The sequence below is a fragment of the Rhinatrema bivittatum genome, chromosome 9 (assembly GCF_901001135.1).
Source record: "Rhinatrema bivittatum chromosome 9, aRhiBiv1.1, whole genome shotgun sequence".
Taxonomy (NCBI): Eukaryota; Metazoa; Chordata; class Amphibia; order Gymnophiona; family Rhinatrematidae; genus Rhinatrema; species Rhinatrema bivittatum.
This window is the reverse complement of record NC_042623.1, coordinates 127,903,408-127,929,513: the sequence shown is the minus strand read 5'-3', so window position 1 is coordinate 127,929,513 and position 26,106 is coordinate 127,903,408. Positions and strand designations below refer to the sequence as shown.

Genomic DNA, 26,106 nt, shown 5'->3' with positions numbered 1-26,106 from the left:
GCTTGAGGCCTACCAGAAATCTCAGAAATCTGTGATGAGATGGAGTTATTGCAATGTGTGTGTACGCGTCCTGGAGGTCTAGAGAGCAGAGCCAGTCTCCTCTTTGCAGAAGAGGAAGGAGGGAACCCAAGGTTACCATCTTAAACTTTTTTCGGTGGAGGCACAATTAAACTCTGGAATTTGTTGCCAGAGGATGTGGTTAGTGCAGTTAGTGTAGCTGTGTTTAAAAAAAGGATTGGATAAGTTCTTGGACGAGAAGTCCATTACCTGCTATTAAGTTGACTTAGATAATAACCACCGCTATTACTAGCAATGGTAACATGGAATAGACTTATGTTTTGGGTACTTGCCAGGTTCTTATGGCCTGGATTGGCCACTGTTGGAAACAGGATGCTGGGCTTGAGGGACCCTTGGTCTGACCCAGTATGGCATGTTCTTATGTTCTTATGTACTTGTTGAGGGCACGTAGGTCCAGAATTGGACGAACGCCGCCTGACCTTTTGGGGATTAGAAAGAACTGGGAATAGAATCCTACGCCTTGTTGGGAGTGGGGCACTGGTTCTATTGCTCTGGACTGGAGGAGGATGGAAACCTCCTGTTCCAGGAGTGGTGAGTGGTCGGATGTTCCCCACGTCAGCCGAGGTGGGGAATCCGGTGGGATGGAGAGAAAGTTCAAGTGATAACCCTGAGAGATTATGGCAAGGACCCACTGGTCTGAGGTGATTGTGTGCCATCTGTTGTTGAAATGGCACAATCGATCCCCCACTGGTATCTGAGGCAGTGGACGCTGGCTGCTGCTCTCTATGCAGAAGTCAAAAGCCGGAAGCAGGGCCCGGCTGAGGAGCTGGTTGTGGCTTTTGTTTCAGAGGTTGACGAGACTGGGCCTTCTGGAAAGGTCGCGTGGAATGACTTCTAGAAGGTAGTGGATACGACTTCTTTGGATGGATGAATGACTTTTTAGTATCCTTCCTGAATGGCTGTTTGGAGGAATACTCAGAAGGCATCAGAGAGAGTTGGCGAAGGGTCTCATGATGCTCTTTGAGTTCAGCCACCGTCCGCTGGATCTGTTCGCCAAACAGATTGTTTCCTATGCAAGGCAGATTGGACAATCTGTCTTGTACTTCAGGGCACAAGTCCGAAGACATAAGCCAAGCCCATCTTCTTGCAGAAATGGCAGCTGCAGATACCCTGGAAGTGGTGTCGAAGATATAAGAGGATCTTTTTTCATGCTTTCCTGCTTCAAAACCCTTGTATACCAGGGTTTGAAGCTGTTCCTGGAATTGCAGAGGCAGGGACTCTGCAAAGTCTTGTATCTGTTTGAATAAGACCCTATTATACTGGGTCATATACAGCTGGGTAAGAGGCGATCCGAGAGATGAGCATTGATCCTTGGAAGACACACTGGCCAATGGCATCCAGGAATTTCTGTTCCTTACCTGGGGGGAAGGAAGAGTGGTTTTGAGCATCGTGCCCTCTTTTGGGCAGACTCTACTACCATGGATTGCTGATCCAGCTGAGGTTTCTGGAACCCTGGGGCTGACTGGACCAAGTAAGTGGTATCTTCCTTTCGGCAGACTGGAGCTACCAAACCAGGGTGTTCCCAGTTCTTTTTGAGAAGATCCAAAAGAACCTGATGAATAGGGATGGAGGTTATTTCCTTGGGAGCATCCAGGAATTGTAGCAGCTCCATCATTTGGTGCCTATCATCTTGTTCAGTCTGTAATTGGAAGGGAACCAACTCGGACATTTCCTTTACAAAATTTATGAAGGACAAGTCCTATGGAGGAGAACGCTTCCTGCTTTCCATAGGAGAAGGAGGAGATAGTAAATCATCGGTGTCTTGAGATGAATCGTCAGTACAGGTATCATAAGGATCAGCACCTGTCCCTCTAGGAACCTGAGAAGGACGGGATGATGGTATTCCTGAAGGTCCTGGTCTAGGCTCTGAAGGCATCGAGGAAAGTACTGGAGGCATCGGTGATGCCGATGGCCTGATCGGCATTGATACCTGAGGTATCGGCAGGATTCCCGATGGAGGAATACGGAACGGTGTTTCTCCTCCCAATGAAAGAGTAAGTGGAGAAGGCACCAGAGCCACCGGTGACCCAGGAGCCATCGGTGGAAAAGCGGCTATAAGCGCTTCCATCTTCGAGAGCAGCGGTGCCAATGCTGCCGGAATGGGATCGGTGGTCGGTTCCACAATTGGCACCGGTGTCGGCATCTGAGGAACTTGGAACATGTGCATCACCTTATCGATGGCCTCCTAAACCATCTGGTCCAGCTCTTCACGGAGACCTAGAGCAAGCAGCCCCGGCTCCGGAAGGGAAGGAGGAGGCAGAGGCATAGACGGAGGGACCACCGTTAAAGGCGGAGTCGTGGCTCCCGATACCCGTCCGGATGAGGGTTGCCTCGGTGACGCAGTCCCAGAAAGGGTCAATGCCTTTTCTGGAAGGGGTTTCTTCGATGGCGGCTCGGACGATGGCGAAGTCGATGATTTTCTTTCATCGATGGTCCGAGGCTTTCGGTGTCGATGCCGATGTTTCTCTCTATGATCCCCTCGATCTTGAGGGGGAGTAGAGGTTGTCGATGGTCGGGAAGTCGTCGACGCCAGACGGTCACCAGCCGGTGCCCGATGCTGGTGCGAAGTGGACGGCGTCTGTTCGGATGATGTCGATGCAATAGACGGCGTCGGAGTTTGGGAACGAAAGAGAAGTTCCATTTTCTCCATTCTGGCTTTGTGACCTTTTGGTGTCAATTAAGGCACATTTGGTGCAAGTCAGGACATCATGCTCGCACCCAAGGCACATTACACAAACTTTATGAGGGTCTATTATGGACATGGTGCGAGTATAGTCAGGGCACTGACGGAACCCCAACGCCATGGCTTTTGAAACAATTGAGCTGCGGTGCGGTCGAAGGCCTGTAAGCCGCAAGGGCCAAACTTGACGGGAATCGACTGGAACCAGGTAAAAAACTTACCGGAGTACCGCAGGAGCAAAAATTTGAAAGGGGGACCCCTGTGGAGTATGAAGGTTTGTAGTAATTCCGTGAGAAAAATTCCTGTCAGGAATCTCTGTGGAGCTCCTTAAACCGCGTGGCTACTGCTGCGCGGGAAAAAGAAGACTGAAGGGGGACCCCTGCTGGTTGCAGGGTTAGTGCCATCCTGGGCATGCCCAGTAGTTGCCAGTCAAAGGTCTAGAAACTTTGACAAAAGTGTTCCGTGATTGGGCTCCATCCTGTGATGTCACCCATATGTGAGGACTACCATCCTGCTTGTCCTGTGAAACCTTATCTGAGATATCAATTTGTTAATTGTCTACAATAATTGATCAACGTAATTATATCAAGTTAATGATCTACTTAAAGAATATGTTTATGTGCTGAGAATTCTCTATGTAAAATCAATTCGCTGAATGACAGAGAGACCAGTCAGACAGTTGACAATATTAATACATCAATTTATTGGCATGATTTAAAAATGAGGTGGTGGGATAATTTGGAAATGGTTTCTCTATGAAGTGTGATGTGAGTGATGGATGAATGAGTATGAATGTGGGTATGGAGTTATGAATAGACTTTCAGGGAGGCTACTGGGCAAAGAGTTTTAGGTTATGTGTAACCATTGGTATTAATTTAACTTAAGATTGATAGAAGTGATATTTAATATTGTGAGATGATGTAACTATATATATATATATATAACTTTTTGTAATCAATGTTTGTTGATACTATACCTTTGTAATAAAAATTAAGAATTATGCTACACAGTGTTGGATCAATATTGATATAAAATGTTAATTAATGAATACATATAGTGCTCCTATCCCACTCTAGCTAAAGTGTTTTTTGTAGTATATATATGTATATATATATATATATATTTTTTAAACTTACCCATCTTACCTGCTGAGTACAGAGATGGTCTCTGGCTGTGGGGGGAAGGGAGCATGTGCCATCACCGCCATGCTCGGCTTCCTGTACCCGCTGCCTTTCAGCTGCTCAATTGGCTACGTCCACACCTGATGAAAAATCAGGGATTTGTCTGAGGGATCACGGAAATTACCTCAGGAATTCTCAACTGTGGGAGGGACCATTTAGTATCACCGCAGGAGAGCGGGGCAAATTTATGTCCTTAATTCTCCTTTCTTTAAAATGAAGCAATTCCCAGTGGGAAGATGCATGTCCACCATCTGCTGGAGAAGGAGAATACTGGCAGGCTGATGTCACTGCAGGGGTATATATACTGTGATGATTGTTTGCTTTATCTTCATCTGCTGGTAGAGATGCACAACTCACTTGTTCTGGATTCATCTGACTGGACACTAAGAAAACCTTAATTAAATAATAAAAAAAATGTTTAACCTTATATGTATGGACAATAATGCAGTGAGGGAGTGAATGGGTACTGAGTCATCTGCCTCTGTAATGTCCAGAACACTCCCATCCCCATATCTCAGCTACTTTTTTTTTTCAGCACATTATCTGAAGGCACCATAAAATTCAATAAGATAAAATTTCTCTGAGAGATTATGATTGTTAAAAATGCCTCAGAAGAGTACAGTTGTGCCCGTTTTGAGATATAATGATATTCCAGCTCTAGCATCATCTCATAATTAAGCACATAGCAGAAGTGATGGGCTTACATTGTTTCAGAGTACCAATCTCTCTTATAATGTCTAAGCAATCAGTGAACAGAAGGGACCAGTTTACACCATATCTGTTCTCAAGTGCTCAAATGAGAATAAAAAATGGACAGTGTTCCTTAAGCAGCACTTAACAATCATTTATCACTCTAGTAGTTAAAGAAAGTCAGGAATTAAATACAGCCTAAAACTGTAATAAAAAAATACTTTTCTTTGCAAACTAATGATAGCTGGAAAGATACCTATTGTAAAGTTAGAATACTAATGCTACTATACAAGAAGAAAAATCTATAGCAATTATACAATTTCAATTTCTCAAGATTTTGCTTTTGGAGATAAATCCACTGGGGAAAGCAAAGTTTCTATTACATATTAGCATGTTATGGCTGTGAATATGCTAATATCTACACCAATCATTTTGATACACAAAAAGAAAAATAGATCAAGTAATTTTTATCACTTTAGCAACAGAAAGAAAGTATAGGTAAAATGAGAAAAAGTCAAGCAGAAATCATTCTAGCAAGTGCTATGGGTAACGGACTACAAATTATTTTAATTATAAGTTGCTGAGTCAAACTCAATAGTGAACTTCAAAATAAGATTTAGTCAAATTACTAATTATCTTTACACAATTTAGGGGAAAAAAACCCATACAAATTACTAGTGAGCATACTTGAAAAGAAAAAGGGTGCAAGAGTAAAATACTATATAATATTCTCTCAGCTGAATTCTCTCATTTGGCAGGGCCATGGATTTCTTTTATTCAATGAGCACTCAGCTCCACTTTGCTAACCTTTTCCACAAAAGAATAAGGTGACTGTTTAAAACATTTTTCTCTTTAAGCCTGTGAAAATGTGTTTTTATATGCTATAGAAATTTAGGATGATATATAATGGAAAAGGCAAGACTTAACACTTATTTTTCTAACATGTATATTTCTTTCAATTACATACAAATTAAAATTTTTCTTTAATAATTACAATGTAATCTGTTCTAAATTATATATTGGCTAACATTTTTTGTACTTTCACTTAACATGATCTTTTCTAGTGTCAGTTCATGGCCTCCGTGATGTTTTGGAACATGGTTGGCAACCTCATTGTTGACTCTCTCCACAAGACTTCTCCTGATCTTTAGCCCATAAAACATATGCTCTCTTCTGACATCATCTTTTCCTCGCTTGCCGTGGTCAATAAGTTCTCCAATGCAGTCAGCTCAACTCATAGCCCTATATCTTTCCCCAACATCTCCTTTATACTGTCAGCATGTGGTCTCCATATCATATATATATATATATATATAGATAGATAGATATATAGATATATATATACACATATACATACAAATGAATATATAAATGAAGCACTTGTAAATTACATAAAAACAATTTTATTTCAATACATACCAACCTGGTACAAAGCTACAAAGTACCTGGGCACTCAAGCACAAAACCAGAATTGAAGGAAACTATTTTATTAAAGAACACCCTCTGGAAAAATGTAGCATGTTACCTACAAAACATGCTGGAGAACTTCAGCCCTGAGTCACCAACTAGAATAAATGTAATTATTTTATGAGTAATGATACCTTTTAAAAGACTAACAAGAGAAACTTAATATATGAGCTTTTGCGATCGCACAGGTTACCCTCATTTCTGAAGAGAGTAGTAGTTACAAACCTGTACAGAAAGCATGGGATAATCTACACAGAGCGGCAGCTATTTCCCTAAACATGTTGCTGAGCAGACTGGATGGCCCTTTTAGGACTTTATATCCCAACAAATATCAGGCATTGTATCTTGGTTAGTGGTACCCAGCTTTTTACTGCCAAAGTCCACCCAATGAAAAACAAAATCTAAATCCAACCAACCAAAAATCACATCTATCTTTTAAAGATAAGAATTGATATTGTTTTATCTTAGGATATAATGATGTTTTAAGTTTAACAATGGTTTTAATATGATACTGTTGTATGTGATGTTACAATGACTTAAGTTTATGTACCTTTTAATACTGTAAATCACCCTGATCATTTTGTTTGAAGGGATGGTATAGAAATAATTGTAAATAAATAACTCTGCTGTCATTTACCATCTGAAGGGACTTATATGACCTAATGTACTCTAATCTCATTTGTTGGTCTTTTAAAAATTATTGCAACCTAAAAGACTCCAGTTTTCTATAGAGCAATATAGCCATTAGACATTGTTTTATGATAAATTATTTTAACTGATTGAAATTGCTCTGCCTACTGCCAAGGTACTTTGTGCTTTTGAAATTGGATTTTTATACTGGTCAAATTTTTCTGGTAACTTGTTTGGATGCAGACAATGCTAATATATGATCTTGTCTATTTACCATATGACCAAAAAGTCCTCCCAGATATGATCTCTCATTAATGTCATGCTAGGGTCCTAAACCTATTTATCTTAAATTTATATTTATACTCCACTCTATCAACATTCTCAAACCTTTTTACATTTTTTTAGCTGTGTCCCCAAGCTGCCTCAACATTCTTCTGTATAGAAAGTAGCTCTGATTCCTCTAACCTTTCAAGCATTCTTCAGGCCTCCTGATCACCTTAGCAAAGATGTGGTGTCCAGAAATAAAACACTCTCCATACCTGTTGTAAGTTGTCATTGTTTCCTATACTGAATGCATCTGAAGGTTTGTCCACAGGACTGAGAAAGTAAAGAAGGGAAAAAAAAAAACCCTTAGCAATAGCAATAGTACAAGCATATCAAACCAACTAGCCTGGAAAAAAATGAATGTGCTTAACTTTCTTGTTCCAAAATTCATGGAATTGGGCATGCACAATTCCTTTTTTCTATTTTTTTATAAAGCAGAAATAGAACATAATTACATTTAAAAATAATTAAAACTAAACCTCACTAATTTCATTTCATTTCCAGGACAAAATACATACTTGCATTTTTTTTTTTTTTTTAAAGCTTTGCCACATTGCCTTGCTCAAATACATACGGTATATCGATATCTGTAAAACAGCAACCTGATATATATACAAATGAATATATAAATGAAGCACTCATGAATTCATTTGAATTACATAAAAAATGTAATTTAAGTACATACCAACCCTAGATTACCAAAATGCAATTAAAACATATACTATAATCAACAGCAAGATAGCTAATCACCAAAGATGAAATGTACAAAATTCTAGTCAAAGTCCTTCGATTAATTATTTCTTTTGGAGCTCCTAAAGCTTTTGTATAGCCATAATCATTTAGAACTTCGACAGGATATGTGATTACATTAAATAAAATTAACAATTCTTCTTCTCCCAAGTGAATGGAGCAGTTTTTCCTCTTCCCAACACAGGCCTCTGTTTTGCCAAAGATAGCTTCCACAGGAGGAAAAAGCTACATGGCTCAAAAAAAGAGCCAGTCATATATGTATCAACATATAATGCTGGGAAAGATGCTCACAATCATAAATGAATTCGCTCCTTTATGTTTAAAGCATTTTGTCACTCATGATTCTACTGGATAACATCAAAACTCAACCTTTCTCCTTCATTCTTGATCTGAAAGATCAAGAGTGACAAAGTGCTTTGAACATAAAGGAGCAAATTAATTTCCGATTGTAAGCATCTTTCCCAGCATCACATGTTGATACATATATGATTGGCTCTTTTCTGAGTGGTGCAGCTTTTTCTCACTGAGGAAGCCATCTTTGGCGAACAGAGGCCTGTGTTGGGGAGAGGAAAAACTGCTCCATTCACTTGGGAGAAGAAGAATTGTTAGTTATATTTAATGTAATCACATATGCTGTCGAAGTTCTAAATGATGATGGCTTTACATAAGCTTTAGGAGCTCCAAAAGAAAGAAATAATCGAAGGACTTTGACTAGATTTTTGCTCATTTCATCTCTGGTGATTAGTTATCTTGCTGTTGTAAAATTATAGTATATGTTTTAATTGATTTTTGTACTTTGTTAATCTAAGGTTAGTAGGTATTTAAATAAAATTGATTTTATGTAATTTAAATTAATTCATGAGTGCTTCATTTATATACTAATTTGTATTTCTTATGTTTTCAGAAACACTTTATTCATAGGTGTATACTGTCTACAATATAATTTGTTTAAATCTTTCTCTCTCTCTATTTATATACATGTGGTAGCTGTTTTGCTCTACCATTATCAGAAACCTGTTTTGCTACTATTCTGACATCCACAAAGAATGAATGGTCCAGAGATGTCCTCAGCAAGGAGATAGCAGAGCCTTGAAACATCAAAAGAACAGTGGGGTAGATTTTAAAAGAAGCGCGATCAGCCTACTTTTGCTTGCGCATCAGACTCAAGCAAAAGTACGCTGGATTTTAGTAGATACGCGCGGAGCCGCGCGTATCCACTAAAATCCTGGATCGGCGCGCGCAAGGCTATCGATTTTGTATAGCCTGCGCGCGCCGAGCCGCGCTGCCTCCCCCCGTTCCCTCCAAGGCCGCTCCGAAATCGGAGCGGCCTCGGAGGGAACTTTCCTTTGCCCTCCCCTCACCTTACCCTCCCTTCCCCTACCTAACCCACCCACCCGGCCCTGTCTACACCCTCCCCTTACCTTTGTCGGGGGATTTACGCCTCCCGGAGGGAGACGTAAATCCCCGCGCGCCAGCGGGCCTGCTGCGCGCCGGGCCGCGACCTGGGGGCGGGTACGGAGGGCGCGGCCACGCCCCCGGGCCGTAGCCACGCCCCGTACCCGGCCCCAAAACGCTGCCGACACGCCCCCGCAACGCCGCGCGCTCCGGCCCCGCCCCCCGACACGCCCCCCTCCGAGAACCCCGGGACGTACGCGAGTCCCGGGGCTCTGCGCGCGCCGGGAGGCCTATGTAAAATAGGCTTCCCGGCGCGCAGGGCCCTGCTCGCGTAAATCCGCCCGGTTTTGGGCGGATTTACGCGAGCAGGGCTCTGAAAATCCGCCCCAGTATGTACATACTGTAGATCTCAGGGCTGGAGCATGCAGCATCCTAACATGGAGAGCATTTCTGCAGTAGAAACAGTACTTTACCCATGGAAATGAATTCCTATAAAATTGCCTGCACCTTATGTAGTTAAACTTATGCACTTATGTTCTACATGCACATGAGTTTACCCAGACTGAGAAGAAGCGTTCTCATAGAGTTAGGGAGGGGTTTGAACTTATGTGTATACTTCTGCATTTTCAAAAGTATGTGTGTAAAATGACACAAAAAATTAGTGCAACATACACAAGTTTTTGCTGACTTTATGTGGGGTGTTAAACAAAAACAATTACTCCCATAATATTAAAAAAATAAAGTTAACAAGAAACAAACAAATTATTATTCTGATATACTGCACACACAGGAATAGCTTTAGATTTGTGATTTATCTGTACTACACATGGGACAGGTGACTAATAATATAGCTTCCCTCTGTAGGAAGCTTTACTGATTTGAAATGAAGCTGTCTATAAGTAATATCAAGTTAGAATAAATATTACATTTTTCTCAGGTGTTTCTTTTTACAACCCTTTTCTAAGTATGTTTCATTCTTTATGAAAGAGCTTATTAGTTTATGTAGGTTTCACTGTCTCTCTGACAATCCAGAGCGACCAATCTGCCATGCTCTGCTTCAATTGATTTTGTAGATTATAGTAAAATAAATTTTTAGAACGTGAAGCCAAAATGAAGCCATTCATGTTCAGAATGTGTATCTAAAATTATTATATGATTGTTTATTTTTGTATATATAAAGTTAAATTCTCACAAAAGGGTGCCTCACTGGCAATATATGTACATACTTTTCATCCTGCACAAACTCAACTGAATCTCAAACACAAAGAGACCAATATTCAAAAAGCTGAAAAACAGATAACTTAGCAAAAGTTCGCCAGATAAGTTATCAGGGATATTCAATAAGATAAATGTCCCGTTGAATATCCCTGAATAAAAAGTTATCCAACTAACTTCAAACCAAACTGGCTAGCTATCTTTGGTGGTCAGGTATAAGAACATAAATGCCATACTGGGTCAGACCTAGGTCCATCTAGCCCAGCATACTGTCTCCAATAGTGGCCAGTCTAGGTCGCAAATACCCAGCAGATCTCATGAAGTAGACCAATTTCCTGTCACTCGCGCCCTGGGATAGCAATAGCTTTACTTAGTCTACCCAGCTAATAATGTTTCATGGACTTTTTCTCCAGGAACTTGTTCAAACCTCTTTTAAACCCTATGCTAGTCGCCTTGATCACATCTTCTGGCAACAGATACCACAATATGATTGTGCCATGAGTAAAAAAGTACTTTCTGTGATTTGTTTTAAATCTGCTATTTGCTCATTTCAACTTTGGTAGCTACTACAGCAACACCAGTAGCTTATGCAACCAGCATTGCTCAAAAGGCAATGTGTGATTCTGCCAGGAATGGTATGCTTGTACTATGGCCCTGGCAATTGGGTCAGTTACAAGGTACCTAAGGAGTGGAAAGATGGGTTTAGCTTGCTGGTGGGTGGAAGAGCAACAGAGGGCATTTTTCAAATTTTACACTAATCGATCGGGAGGGGGAGGCTCGAGCTTTCTTGGGCCTTTTGGCCCGTCATGATTTTTAAAGATTTCAAAGGGATGGGGGAGGGTTTGAAGGGACATGCGCCCACCAGCCCCTACCAACACCTCTCAGGGGGAAGAAAGCATGGACCACCTGCCAGACTTTTTTTTTTTTTTTTTTAAAGTCCATCAGTTTATACAGCTATATTTTTTGAATATAGCCACATAAACTAGTGATTTTCACTTGGAACGACGGTATACAAGAACTCTAAATAAGCTTAAAGTTATCCAGGAATATATTCACTGAACTTTATACCTGCTCATGGCCATGTTTAGAATGACAGTGTCCCAATATACAAGAACTGTGGAATAAAACATTTTAAAGAGCTTTTTCTAATTCTATAGGCAATATCATCAGCATTTATGGTATTTATATCTCAATTTCATAAATTTTACATCCAAGTTTTACAAAAACAATTTAAAATTTACAAACATTCAGAACATTTTAAAGCATATACATCTTCATTTTACCATGCAATGTATACTACACAAAAGCACACATATGAATACACAAAAGCTCACTTATGACAGATATTTATATCGAATAAGAGGACAATGACATTTGTATAAATCTTCTTGACCAGTATAACATTTATGTAGAGTAAGAGGACAATTACCTCTATATAATTTTCGAGTAGACCCCAAGCTCTAGTAAGAACCCGTCTTAGTATCTCTTTTACTTCATAATGAGGCAACCTCCTTTCTTGTTTACACTATCCACTGTATTTCTATGAGTTTTCTCTACCAGTTTGAACTCTTTCCCGACACTGAGATTTTGGCATCACATGCCTGCGTCAGAGGAACGGAATGTTCTTAAACCTAAAATAAAAATATATATAAAGTACTTTCAGTGGTCCATTCTTATGACACTACTACACGTAGGATAAATAACTTAAACTTTCTAAGAACTGGATGGCTATCTTTTTCCCATTAGCGTCATGACACCTCTAACATCTTTATTATATATCTTAACTGATTTCCATAGCCTATCACAGAAAATATGTTACAATTAATAATGTTGTAAGAGCGCTTTAGTTAAATCAATAATATGTAGATTATCTAGCTTCAAAAGCAACTTAATGAGAGCTGGCTGATTTGCTTCTCAAAGAATCATCAGGGCGGGTCTGAGTGCAGGAGTTTTCAACCAAAACCCTCCTCTAACATCCCTCAAAAGCTTCTTTATTCTGTCAGCAGGATATAACTGTATTCCACCTGAAAATAAAGGCTTGTTTGTTTTGAAAAGGGCATTTTGAAAAATTACCTTCCCCTTGCTAACGCTGCAAATTTTAAATCGGCTGCTGTATGACTTTTCTTAATCCACTGAGATACCAGTGGGGTTTCAGCTTTCCCTCACCTAATGCAACTTTAACGTTCTTGTATCCAAACCTTTAATGTCCGGGAAGTCTTCTCTATGAAGAGTAGTACACAAATTACTTATAACATTCCCAGCTCTCAGTATGTTGCTTTTGAAGCTAGATAGTTATATCAATAATATGTAGACTAATAATGCTACAAGAGTGCTTTAATTAAAGCATACTATCTCTTTGGGATAAGTAATGGAGACCCATTAAGATATGTGTTATGTAATAAAGATGTTAGAGGTGCCATGAAGCTAACAGGAAGAAGATAGCCATCCAGTTCTTAGAAAGTTTAAGCTACTTATTCTACGTAAGTAGTAGAGTTATAAGAAAGTACGAGTGAAAGCACTTTATATATATTCTTATTTTAGATTTAAGAACATTCCGTTCCCCTGACCAGAGGCATAGCGAAGGTCTCTGGCGCCAATGCATTTGTTTTGTCTCCCTTGCGTTCCCCCCTTTCTCCTCCCCCGTTACCTGCCAATGTATCACCACATGGCACCACTGTGTGTGATCTCTTCACTGGGGAAGGGTAGGAACCCTGCCATCGCGTCACCACACGGTGCTGTCATGCAGGGTCAGTGCTAACTTTTTTGCAATACTTGCAAACAATTACTGTGCTGGCCCTTCTCATTCTATTTTTTTGGGGTTTTTTTTTTCACATTTTATTTGTATTCTTTTTCTAATCAGGGTCAGTGAAGGGTATTAGGCACTCTAAATGGATCTTACAGCTTTGTGCCCAGCCTTCCCAACACCATGGCCCCCTCCATACACAATTCCAAATTAAGCATTTATAATAAAAGATTTTACATGAAAAAAGACAATCAAAGTATGGTTTGAGAAATAAAAATATCATAATAGCATGTATATTATATTTATATGCACTGCTGTGGTGTCAACCATAAAACCCTGTAAAAAAAGCCAAAAAGATCCTTGGAATATATATGGTATTAGAAATATTGTAATGTATGTTGAGCGTGGGCTTGGTCTTCAGAAAGCCATGAGTAAACTAAATTACAATTACCATAAACTTCACATTCCAAAACAGCACTAACTGCTAGCACTCAAACAGTTATAACCCTATGAAAATGTGACCCTGCAAACAGCAATATACCTCCTATATGGAAAACAGAACAAAACAAGCTTCTACAGAACCCTACACTGAAACGACACATTAGCAGAATACTTAACCTCAACCACAAATGCAGATCACAGAAAAACCCTAACCAAATACAGTATAAAGTGACCATAAATGGAAAAGTGCAGACAAACTGAAATGGAAACCGCAACAAGTCAGACTCCATATGTAGTGCATCAATGGAAAAACAAAGGAATCACCATTCCTCAGAAAACAGTGAACAATAAAATCAAGTCATAAAGCATTAATCATAATAATAAAACCATACTAATAAAAATAATCAATATTTCAACACAGTGGATTAAGAGAATAACAGCCAATAATTAAAAACTCATATGATATATATTTTAAAAATTTCCCAATCAATAAATATTTCAAAACAGCATACACATCAAATAACACTCAATTAATTAAAATCAATAAGGATTAGAAAAAAATCATTCTCTACATACTTGCTAACTTTTGACTTCTGGTCAACCTGAGATAGTCACAGATTAATAGGAGGGGAAGTGAGGTGCATAAACTTTCTCCTCCCTCATATACACACACACGTTCATCCTCATGATCACACAGACTCTTTTTCAAAACAGTCAGACACACAGAAGCTGGCTGCCTCCCTCTCTTCTCAGGCTCACACACACACACTGGCTCATTCTCTCTCAGGCACACACTCGCTGGCTCCACTCCCTCTCTTCCACACATACAGGCGCTCGCTCCAATCCCTCTCCTCCATACACATATATACTGGCTCCATTCCCTCTCTTGAGGAAAGGCTGAAGAGGTTAGGGCTGTTCAGCTTGGAGAAGAGGCGGCTTAAGATCATGAGAGGTCTTGAATGAGTAGATGTGAATCGGTTATTTACACTTTCAAATAATAGAAGGACTAGGGAGCATTCCATGAAGTTAGCAAGTAGCACATTTAAGACTAATAGGAGAAAATTCTTTTTCACTCAACGCACAATAAAGCTCTGGAATTTGTTGACAGAGGATGTGGTTAGTGCCGTTAGTGTAGGTGGGTAGTGTAGGTAGGTAGTGTAGGTAGTGTAGTGTAGGATAAGTTCTTGGAGAAGTCCATTAACTGCTATTAATCAAGTTTACTTAGGGAATAGCCACTGCTATTAATTGCATCAGTAGCATGGGATCTTCTTAGTGTTTGGATAATTGCCAGGTTCTTGTGGCCTGGTTTGGCCTCAGTTGGAAACAGGATGCTGGGCTTGATGGACCCTTGGGTCTGACCCAGCATGGCAATTTCTTATGTTCTTATATCTAGAGAGAGAGACTACTTGATGATGAAGATGATGTAATGAAAAAGATCAAAGTGTCCAATCCAAAACATTGGCCAGAAGATAATCCAAAAGCATATAACATATAGTGAGACAGCAGACAGATAGCTGTCCAAAAGACTTCAACTTAATGAAAGGGGGATGATATGCAGTTTCTGAGAGTATCAGGAAGAGAAAATGATGCCAGACAAATTATTTCCACTGAAATATACTTTTGACATCACTCTTTCTGCAAGTGAGTGTGAAAGGGCTTTTCAAGGATGAATCTTATTTTGATTCCATCAAGATCTTCTTTGTTAATAAATACATCATCAGCACAGATGGCTATCACAATTATTGGACCTCCTCTAACTTAATTCAACCATTCAAAATATGCTCAGTCTTAGCTGCTTCATGGGCATCATTTAGCAATAGGCATCAAAAACAAACAAACTCCAATATATTTACTATGGCACAAACCAGATTAGCAATATCAAGAAGGGCAGACTGGATGGACCATATAGTCTTCATTTGCCATCAGTGTTCTTCTTATGACTGAGTCTATTCAAGGCATGTCTCAGATTTGGAGTTTCTTCTGAAACTTGCCCAAAGGTATGTTAATTTTTTATTTCATTGATTTCTCTTCATTTTTCTAAAAAGAATTTTGAAAATGACTTTTGAATAAGAAATTATATAGATAAGACACAGTTGTATTATAATGGCTTTCATGTCTGTTGCAGGGGGCAGAGCTACCTTAAGAGATGGGGCCCTGGGCAGTGGTTCCTTCCCCAGGAGAAGCCCTGCATGTGAGTACCAGCATCCTTTTTTTCCAGAAAAAAAAAAGCACTCAAAGATATCTTTTTCACTTAACGCTATTTGGGAGGGTAAATAACTGTTCCACACATGATTTTATAAACCTCTATCATATCTTCTTCAATTAGTCATCTGTTCTCCAAGCTGAAAAGCCCAAACTTTTCTTCTTAAGGGAACAGTTCAATCCACTTTGTCATTGTTGTTGCCCTTCTATATATATTTTCTACGGTAGTATAGCTACATCTTTAATGAGATGGGGCAATTTAAACTGCACATAGTTCTCAAGAAGCAATCACATCTAACACTAATTCACATGTTGGTTATATAAAAGACATCTAAATCTATACAGAAAGCAAAATTGCTTACCTTGTAATAGGTGTTATCCCAGGACAGCAGGATGTAGTCCTCACATATGGGTGACGTCACTGACTGAGCCCTATTGCGGGAAAACTTCTGTCAAAGTTTCTAGAAACTTTTGACTGGCACTGTGAGGCCACTGAGCATGCCCAGCATGCCATGATATTCTCTGCCACAGGGATCTCACTCTAGTCTCGTATGCAGCAATAAGCTTTAGCAAAAAATAAAATAATAAAAAGGTATGAGACCCAACTCCGCGGGGTGGCGGGTGGGTTTCGTGAGGACTACCATCCTGCTGTCCTGGGATAACACCTATTACAAGGTAAGCAATTTTGCTTTATCCCAGGACAAGCAGGATGCTAGTCCTCACATATGGGTGATTAGCAAGCTAGAGGCTGAGTCATTTTGTAGTGAAGCAACGGTGAAGTATTGTTGTTGAAAATGAATCAGCCGAAAATTACAGCAGGTTGGATGTAGAAGGAGTTGAAGGTGCAGGCGGCAGTAAAGAAGGCGGAGAGCAGGCGGCAGTAAAGAAGCAGCGGAGAGCAGCCGTTCCAACTCACACGGAGCTTCATTGACAGCACTAACGCCGCAGTCCACAGGAATTAATCTAACTGCCTTGGCAAGCAAGTTTCCACAATATTCATGAAGTCGTTCTTGTTAAAGTACAGCCCCTGAAGAAGGAGACAGCTCCGAAACACCCCGGTGTCGGCGGCACAAGTTTGACTATTAAAATGAGTCTCAGATAAAGTGGTGGCTAAGGCCAGTGTTCAAATATCCACAATATTGAAATTAATTCTCCGACTAAGCACGGTTTTGTGGACAGTAACATAACCTAACAACCATTGAGGTACCTAATGATTAGTAAGCCAATATTGGCTCATAGACACGATAGCAGAACCTCCCGGTCGCATCGTATGAAGGTACACTCAACTCATCATCATATAACAGGTCGTTGTTTAGAAATAATATCCAAGCATCTGAGATGCAAGGAAGTTGGGGCAAAGAAGAAGCACTATGGGTCGACCTAAAAAAAGATGATGGAGCATCCATTTATATTGGAGTGGTTTACAGGCCTCCAAACCAAAAGGAAGAGCTGGACAGAGATCTGGTTGAAGACATCCATAAGATAGGTAAGAAGGGGGAAGTGGTGATCGTTGGTGACTTTAATATGCCAGATGTAGACTGGAAAATCCCATCTGCAGAATCTAAAAACAGTAGAGCGATAGTGGATGCCATGCAAGTATCTTTGTTCAAACAAATGGTATTGGAACCCACGAGAGAAGGAACTATACTCGACTTAGTGCTCAATAATGGAGATAACGTCTCTGATGTCAAGGTGGGCGCCCACCTCAGCACCAGTGATCATCAAACGGTATGGTTTAATATCACTAAAAGAATATGGAAAAGAAGCACAAAGACCAGAGTTTTACAGTTCAAAAACATGGACTTTGAAGAAATGGGGAAGTACCTAGAGGAAGAACTAAATGGATGGGAAAATGAGAGAGATGTGAATCAGCAGTGGACCAATCTAAAAGGAGCAATCGCCAAGGCAACTGCTCTATATGTTAGAAATGTAAAGAAAAGCAAAAGAAAAATGAAACCTATCTGGTTCTCAAAGGAGGTGGCTGACAAAATTAAAGCTAAAAGAACAGCATTCAAGAAATATAAAAGATCCCAAAGGGAGGAGCACAAAGAAGAATATTTGATTCAACTGAGGGAGACGAAGAAATTAATCAAGTTGGCAAAAAGTCAAGCGGAAGAGAGGATTGCCAAGGAGATAAAATATGGTGACAAAACATTTTTCAGATACATCAGCGAAAAGAGAAAAGTCCATAGTGGTATAGTGAAATTGAAAGGTAGAAATGATCAATGTGTGGAGAGAGACGAAGAAATGGCAGAAATATTAAACGAATACTTCAGCTCTGTGTTCACTAAAGAAGACCCTGGAGAAGGACCATCTCTACACAACAAGAAACTGGGGGGAAGTGGAACAGATGAAAATCCTTTTACAGTAGATAATGTATGGGAAGAGCTAAAGAATCTGAAAGTGGACAAAGCCATGGGGCCTGATGGGATTCATTCAAGGATACTGAGGGAGCTCAGAGATGTGCTGGCGGGACCGCTGTGTGACCTGTTCAATAGATCCCTAGAAACGGGAGTGGTGCCGAGTGATTGGAGAAGAACGGTGGTGGTCCCGCTTCACAAGAGTGGGAACAGAGAGGAGGCTAGTAACTACAGACCGGTTAGCCTCACTTCGGTGGTGGGAAAAGTAATGGAGTCAATGTTGAAAGAGAGAATAGTGAACTATCTACAGTCCGGAGAATTGATGGACCAGAGGCAGCATGGATTCACCAGAGGAAGATCCTGTCAGACAAATCTGATTGACTTTTTTGACTGGGTAACCAAGGAATTGGATCGAGGAAGAGCGCTCAATGTCATCTACTTGGATTTCAGCAAAGCTTTGATACGGTTCCGCACAGGAGACTGGTGAATAAACGAGAAGCTTAGGAGTGAGTGCTGAGGTGGTGACCTGGATTGAAACTGGTTGAACGGACAGAAGACAATGCGTGATGGTAAATGGAACTTTCTCTGAAGAGAGAGCGGTTTTAAGTTGTGTACCACAAGGATCGGTGTTGGGACCGGTCCTGTTCAATATCTTTGTGAGCGACATTGCGGACAGGATAGAAGATAAGGTTTGTCTTTTTGCGGATGACACTAAGATCTGCAACAGAGTGGACACGACGGAAGGAGTGGAGAGAATGAGACGGGATTTAAGGAAACTGGAAGAGTGGTCGAAGATATGGCAGCTGAGATACAATGCCAAGAAGTGCAAAGTCATGCACATGGGGAGTGGAAATCCGAATGAACTGTATTCAATGGGGGGGGAAAGGCTGATGTGCACGGAGCAGGAGAGAGACCTTGGGGTGATGGTGTCTAATGATATGAAGTCTGCGAAACTATGCGACAAGGCGATAGCAAAAGCCAGAAGAATGCTGGGATGCTGAGAGAGGAATATCGAGTAAGAAAAGGGAAGTGATTATCCCCTTGTACAGGTCCTTGGTGAGGCCTCACCTGGAGTACTGTGTTCAGTTCTGGAGACCGTATCTACAAAGAGACAAGGACAAGATGGAAGCGGTACAGAGAAGGGCGACCAGGAAGGTGGAGGGTCTTCATAGGATGACATACGAGGAGAGATTGAAGAATCTAAATATGTACTCCCTGGAGGAAAGGAGGAGCAGGGGTGATATGATTCAGACTTTCAGATACGTTGAAAAACTTTAATGATCCAAAGACAACGACAAACCTTTTCCGTCAGAAAAAAATCAGCAGAACCAGAGGTCACGAGCTGAGGCTCCAGGGAGGAAGACTAAGAACCAATGTCAGGAAGTATTTCTTCACGGAAAGGGTGGTGGATGCCTGGAATGCCCTTCCGGAGGAAGTGGTGAAGTCTAAAACTGTGAACGACTTCAAAGGGGCGAGGGATAAACACTGTGGATCCATCAAGTCTAGAGGGCGTGAATAAAGAGGAGGCAGCAAAACACTGCACGGAGCGGCAGTAGCCACAGAGGCATTCACGGAGCAGGATGCCAGTGGCCAGTAGTTGGTGTTCTACCTTCACCGAGCGGAAGGATGGAGGGCTGCTATCTCCAAAAAAAATAAATAAATAAAACAAACAAAAAAAATAAAAACAGGGGTGGGTAAGAGGTGAGAAAAATATAATTGTTGATACAAAGTGATCATGTGTCAGTTAATGAGAAAATTTTTTCTGCTTGTGAAAAATTTGTTTTGAAATTATAAGAATATTTGAAAGAATTTAATATACAAGATAAAAGGTTGGGGTAACAAGGTTTTTTAGTGGATATGTATGTGAAGGGAAGTGTGAATGGTATGAATGTATTGTTGGGATTTTTAGGTTGGTATTTCCTTGGGTCTGTGTTTTGAAAACCTTTTAGATAAAAGTGTTTGGGAAATATTTTCGCTGTAATATTAATAAAGATTATAATATATTATATGTCACTACACGTTTTTTTGTGAACCAGGAGACAAGGCAGCACCCAGTGAAGCAGTTTTGGACCTCTGCAGGAATGCAAGGTACATGAAGCAAACTAGAACCAGACAGGAACACAGGAATCAAGAAGCAATCTGGACAAAACAGAAACAAGCAATGTAGACCCAAGAGGAGGATCAAGGTTAGGCTACAAACTAAGGCAAAACAAGACTGGAATCTAGGACCAAAGACAAGACCAAATGTAGGCCCCCCCAAGCTCTGCTCAAATACAGACTATGAGGCTGGAATATAACAGAGTTTAAACAGGAACAAGACGGCCACCCACAGGCCATAGAGCTTGGAGGACTTATCAGAATATTTAGACAACACACCTTATTACTGGGAGGACTAGAGGGATAGGCCAAAAGGCATATTGCGGTCCTCTGCTTGCGGGAGGCAAGAATAGTCCAACAGGTCCTCCAATATGTGTAGGTTATGCTCACAAAATTCTAAAACTGATGATGTGGATGTATTATCACATACTGCGCACTATCTACAATTTAGCATATTGGATATGAAGCATAAAGGAAAGAGACGGCAAAGTGGATGCAGTAAGAGGAAATGCGGTTTGACAAAGCAGAATTGCAGGAATGAGACATAAAAACCAAGGGAACAGAGGCATAACCAGAGCAATAAGGTGCCATCCGAGGCAATCCATAAGTGAAACGTACAATTCTCTACAGCTGCCATAGAACTGATGCATTACTGCAAGATTGGCAAAACAGATGCCATAATTTCTGGGTATTTTAAACTCAGCCAAGATTGTTAAGTTCACAGGAAATCAGAAGTGTTTGTGTCTGGAAAAGTAGCATGATAAAGTTTTTGGGGACTGCTATAGTCTGTGAAAAGTGTGCGTTTTTGGAACACTCCAGGACAGACCTGCTGCTATAGAGTTCTGAGCAGGTTGAGTTCTTATCAGGACCATACAAGCATGATTTCATTTCTTATGATAAATATTTGTTGTCAATATCTAATTTTGTCTTCCTAACCCTCTGAACGATGACTGCCCAGATGAGGCATAAAGTAGTGCGGTTGCCTTGTTAGTACATTTAAATGCACAGAAATAAAAAGTGTGTGCAGCTGAGGATGAAAGTGAAGTATTTGCTAAAATTATACCCCTCACAGATGTTGAGTCAGAAGGAGCTATCACCAAAACTCAAACACAAAATCAGTGCAATATGCCTGAACCCCATCATCTTTGGAGAGAGCACACAGAGACAGATCATTTGAACAAGTATGCTACTGCCAGGTGTTACACTATTCTTAACTGCTTTTTCCATAATGTATTAATTGGGAGATCATATTATGGAATGTTTCAGTTCTAGCAATGACAGGATCATGACTCCAGTCAAAATGAAATAAAAGAAAATGTTAAGACGTTCTTCCAAGATAGTAAACACAAGGATGTAGGGTTTTACTTACTCTTCCAACCTTCATGGCTCAAATATGTTGAGAAGTATGCTTTTCTGAACATTAGGAATAAGAATATTTAACTGGTTCTACTGAAGGGCTTTTACCTAGTAGAACAAAGATGAAAAAAATTGCTATCTAGTGTCATTAACTACATTATAAAGTAACTTTAAGATTGCTGCAAAAGAAATCCACTTGGAAAAGACTATCTTCATTTACACACTGCTCTCTGTTTCATCCAATCACAAAGCAAAGCACAAAGAAGAGTCACTAACAGGATACAGAGGTTACCAGAGTGGCACCATTAGATGATGCCCTTAGGAAAATTATACTTTCTAGAAAATCTAAGATCATTCTGGTTTTAAGAAGTCACTTTTTCAATGTATTTATTTGATTTATATTCTGCTTTTTCAGGCACTTTAAAGCAGATTATCCTTATCCATTTAAATAATTTAATTTATAACATTCCTTTCAGTCTTAGTGCACCTTTTGTTCCCCCTCCTATAGAAGAAGAAAATGGTTTTAAAACATATTGTTTACAAAAATATCTTATAGACTAGCCCAATCATCAAACTATGGCAACATCTAGTGGTGAGAAACAGGGTTAACACTTACTGAGATCCAAAAGGAGTCAATCTCTGCTTCATGGCTGAGAAATATTGCACTGATGGCGGTACTCAACAAGAGAGTAACAAAAATAAAGAAAAAATTGTGAATAAAGGCTCACTGAGCTCTAGCGCCAGTAGAGGATCGTTCTAATTGAGCAGGATGCTCAAAAAGCAGGCAGACTCTGCTGGGCCAAAAAAAGAAACACTCACTTTCAGAGTACCAATGTGGTCTTTGTAAGGAAGCAAAGCAAAGTTGCTTACCTGTAACTGGTGTTCTCTGTGAGAAGCAGGATAAATCAGTCATATATGTGGGTGATGTCATCTGACAGCGCCAAGGATGGAATCCGAACCAGGCTTTTCTGCTCATGCTCAACGGGTACCACATGGTTGTGAGGCCCCCTTAGTCATATACCTGAGATTATGAGAATATGTGTGACTGATTTACCTTGCTATCCACAGAGATTACCAATTATAGGTAAGCAACTTTACTTTTTCTATGTATAAGGAGGATGAAATTAATCACACATGTGGGGATTCCCAAGCTAATGGTTGTCTTGAAGTCCCCTACCCACGTTCTCCTTAAGGCAATCCACACAAAAAAGGGTATTTGGTGGGAAAAAGTTAAACAAAAAACTATTAAACAGATTTTTTAGTATTGATTGTTCAAATTCACTATCACGTTGGGAGGCAAAATCCAAACATTAGAGAGAGGTAAATGTATGTACTGAACTTAATATAGCAGATTTACATATATTCTCAACAGAGCTAGAGTCAAGGAGAGCAGCATAAACTACCTTTGATTTTACATTATGTGCTTTTGCATAACCTTCTAGAGACAGACCTTTGTTGTAACAAAGAGATAAGTCAGATATCCAATTTGCTATTAAGGAACCAGCAACCAGACTCTCAGGGGAGCAGGGCACAACTGGAGCAGCAGAGCAGTTGTACCCTGCTTCCTCCTATGACAAGGATGGGGGGAGGGGGGTGGGAACAAGGAGGGGGTTGGCTAGATCTAGGTGTGTACAATAGAGGGAGAGACGGGACAAGTAAGGCAGAGGGGAGGTAGAGAGGTGGGAGGGGAGGGCATAGGGGATTGGTCAGGGGACCACCTTAAAAGGAAGTACAGAGAACTGGGCAGCCCCTTTTCCTAGCTCTCTTACACCAAAGCCTTCTTCTGAGCCGTCACATAGGAAATTCTCTCTTCCCTCAATACTGTCTGTGCTGTTTCCCAGAAAAGTGTTGGCATGTCTCTATGGGCTGCATTAAAAGTTATGTAATCTTCCCATATCTGAATATAGTTACCTCGGGAACTTCCATATAATCTTTGACTCTATGGGATAAAATCCTCCAAAGTCCAATCACACGGGGAATGATCGGAATCTCTCTCTGCTTGAGCTACCCATGAGAAAACCTGGCCCCACACGAGCAAATAGTCTATGCGTGAATGTGACCCATGAGAGCTAAAGATATGTGCATATTCCTTATTAGATGGGTACAACGTTCACCAAACATCGACCAGGTCTAAACTATTACAGACATACGAAACTTCTTTTGACGAATGATCACCCACCATGTTAATTCCTGAGGACCTATCTATACTCAAATCTTGAACACAATTACAATCCCTGCCCATCAAGAGAAGACCATGAGTTTCAGTGGCTAATAGTTTCACCAATTTTATGATATGTATGATATGCATATAATGTTATGTACCTTTCCCTGACCATTCCATGTAACCAAATCGTTCCATGTATTTTCTCTTTCTTTGTTATACGTTATTTGTAAACCGATACAATGTGCAAACAGTTATCGGTATATAAAAACCTTTAAATAATAAAAATAATGAAATGTATTTGGGGCATAAACATTACAAGTGGTTATATCAACAAGAACCTACCCTCCAGATCTCTTATAATCTTGGTAGCTTGGAATAGAAGTTGTTTCCCTATCAAAATTGCTACCTCCGCTTCCTTATTTGGAGATTGGGAGGAATAAACCTCCCCAACCCAGCTCTGTCGGAGTTTCTTATGTTCCTTCTCATCTGTGTTTCCTGTAATAATGCCAATTGCACCTTCTGACATCTCAAGGCTTGCAATATTTTGTAACACTTATATACAGACCCTATCCCGGACACACACCAAGTGGTATATCTAAGCAATGAATGAAGCATGCCCTATCTATCCAAATTCTGGGTGTGCCCCATCTTCTATAAGATTACCCAAATCTTGATCCAAGCCCCCCAGCCTGGACTAAGATCCACAACTCTTTCCACCCCAACCACATACCTCTCGATTGGATCTTTCCCCCTACTTAATATCTATACCAAGTCTTACAGCTCCAAACCCTACCTCCTGTAAGCCTTCCCACCCCCTCCAATCCTCACCCTCCCCTCCTTCACTCTGCACTCCCCTTGCCCATTTTCCTTACTCCCTTTGATTTCCATCCCCTTTCCAAAGGGGCACGAGGCCCAGTAATAGATGTGTGGATCCCCAACCTCCCTTTACCATCAATTTCAAACATTTAAAAATAAGAAAGAGAGAGAGAGAGAAAAGAAAAACTAACTAAATAAAAAAATATGTTCGACAATTGATTCTAATGGCTGCTTGAATGCAATCTATCAAAAGTCCAAATTATCAGTCAACTTGATCTCAAAGATGGACCAATTAGCAATCCTTTTGCCAAAAAAAAAAAAAAAAAAGAAAAAAAGAAAAATATGGTTCCGTTCATCATTGTTGAGGGTTTCTTTTTTTAACTTTGTGGGCTGCTGAAGAAAACCGTAGAGTAACTTCTTAAACTAAACTGAGGGTCTAGTATTTTTAACGAAATAACAATGGAGTACTGCTTGATAAAAAAAGAAAATAACCAAGGTCTCCATCGGATAGCGTTACCATGATATTGTTTCAACTTGGAGTTCTGCTGCATAATCGCCAACCATTTTGAAGTGCAAGCTGTCAAAGGCCCAGATTGCCTGCTGTTGCATTATCAAATGGATACCAATATGCAGGCACTTTGTGGCTCAATAAGTTTGTTTTCAGTCATGATGACTAAGGCTGCTTTCATAGTCAACCCAGATTGGCTAATGAAACTACTGGAGAACTGCTTTAATCAAGCCAACAAAATATCCAACTACAACAAAGAACCAAACAAATTCTATCAGCTGTAAAAGAAAAAATAGTATCAGGAACTCACTCGAGTAGTACTATTATAACCTATATGGTTGGAATTCTGCTGAACAGACATCCAACCAGTCTCATTTTTTGTTTTCCTTTCTTCTTTTTTTTCTTCCCGTTTTCCTCTTCCCCTTAGCCATACTCCTTCTCAGCCTGCTTGGCCTGTAGACAGTGCTTCCAAGAACACTGTAGCCTATTCAGCTTATTCATAAAACAGAGTTTTATTTCCATAAATGACCCGCAGTTTTGCTGGGAACAACAACATGAACTGTATATTCTTCTCGACTAACTTAGCACAAACTGGTGCAAAAGCCTTGCGTTTTCTGGCGACCAGTGCTGAGTAGTCCTAGAAAATCAGCATCGACTTTCCTTCAAAGACAAGCTTCTGATTATTTCAGTATGCTTGAAGTATATCCAATTTATATCCATCCTGTTCTCCCTGAATCATTGCTACCACGCCGATTTTATCCTTCTCACTGCTAATTTTGACTTTATTGGTCTCTGAACTACCATTTATTATTAGACTTGCCATTAACTAGGGAATATGATCACCATTGGTTTATTGTATTTGTTTTTATTTTGTTGTTATTTTGATATATATCATGTCCACTTTATTTCAATTTGTCTGTAAAACCTGTTGCTGAATTATTGTTTATTGTAAACCGAGGTGATGTTTTTAACGTGCCGCGGTATATATAAAAAAAAAAAATCACTAAAT

The 26,106-nt window shown here is 40.1% G+C and overlaps 1 protein-coding gene across 5 annotated transcripts in view; it reads right to left on the bottom strand.

Moving 5' to 3' along the window:
* The window catches only part of CNOT4 (CCR4-NOT transcription complex subunit 4), a 420,537-nt gene that overhangs the window by 146,508 nt on the left and 247,923 nt on the right, over window positions 1-26,106 (bottom strand). For all 5 annotated transcript variants that reach the window (XM_029615559.1, XM_029615557.1, XM_029615558.1 and 2 more), the window contains one exon: window positions 7,266-7,323. In XM_029615559.1, the coding sequence (XP_029471419.1) occupies window positions 7,266-7,323 (58 nt within the window). The remainder of the gene's footprint in view (window positions 1-7,265; window positions 7,324-26,106) is intronic.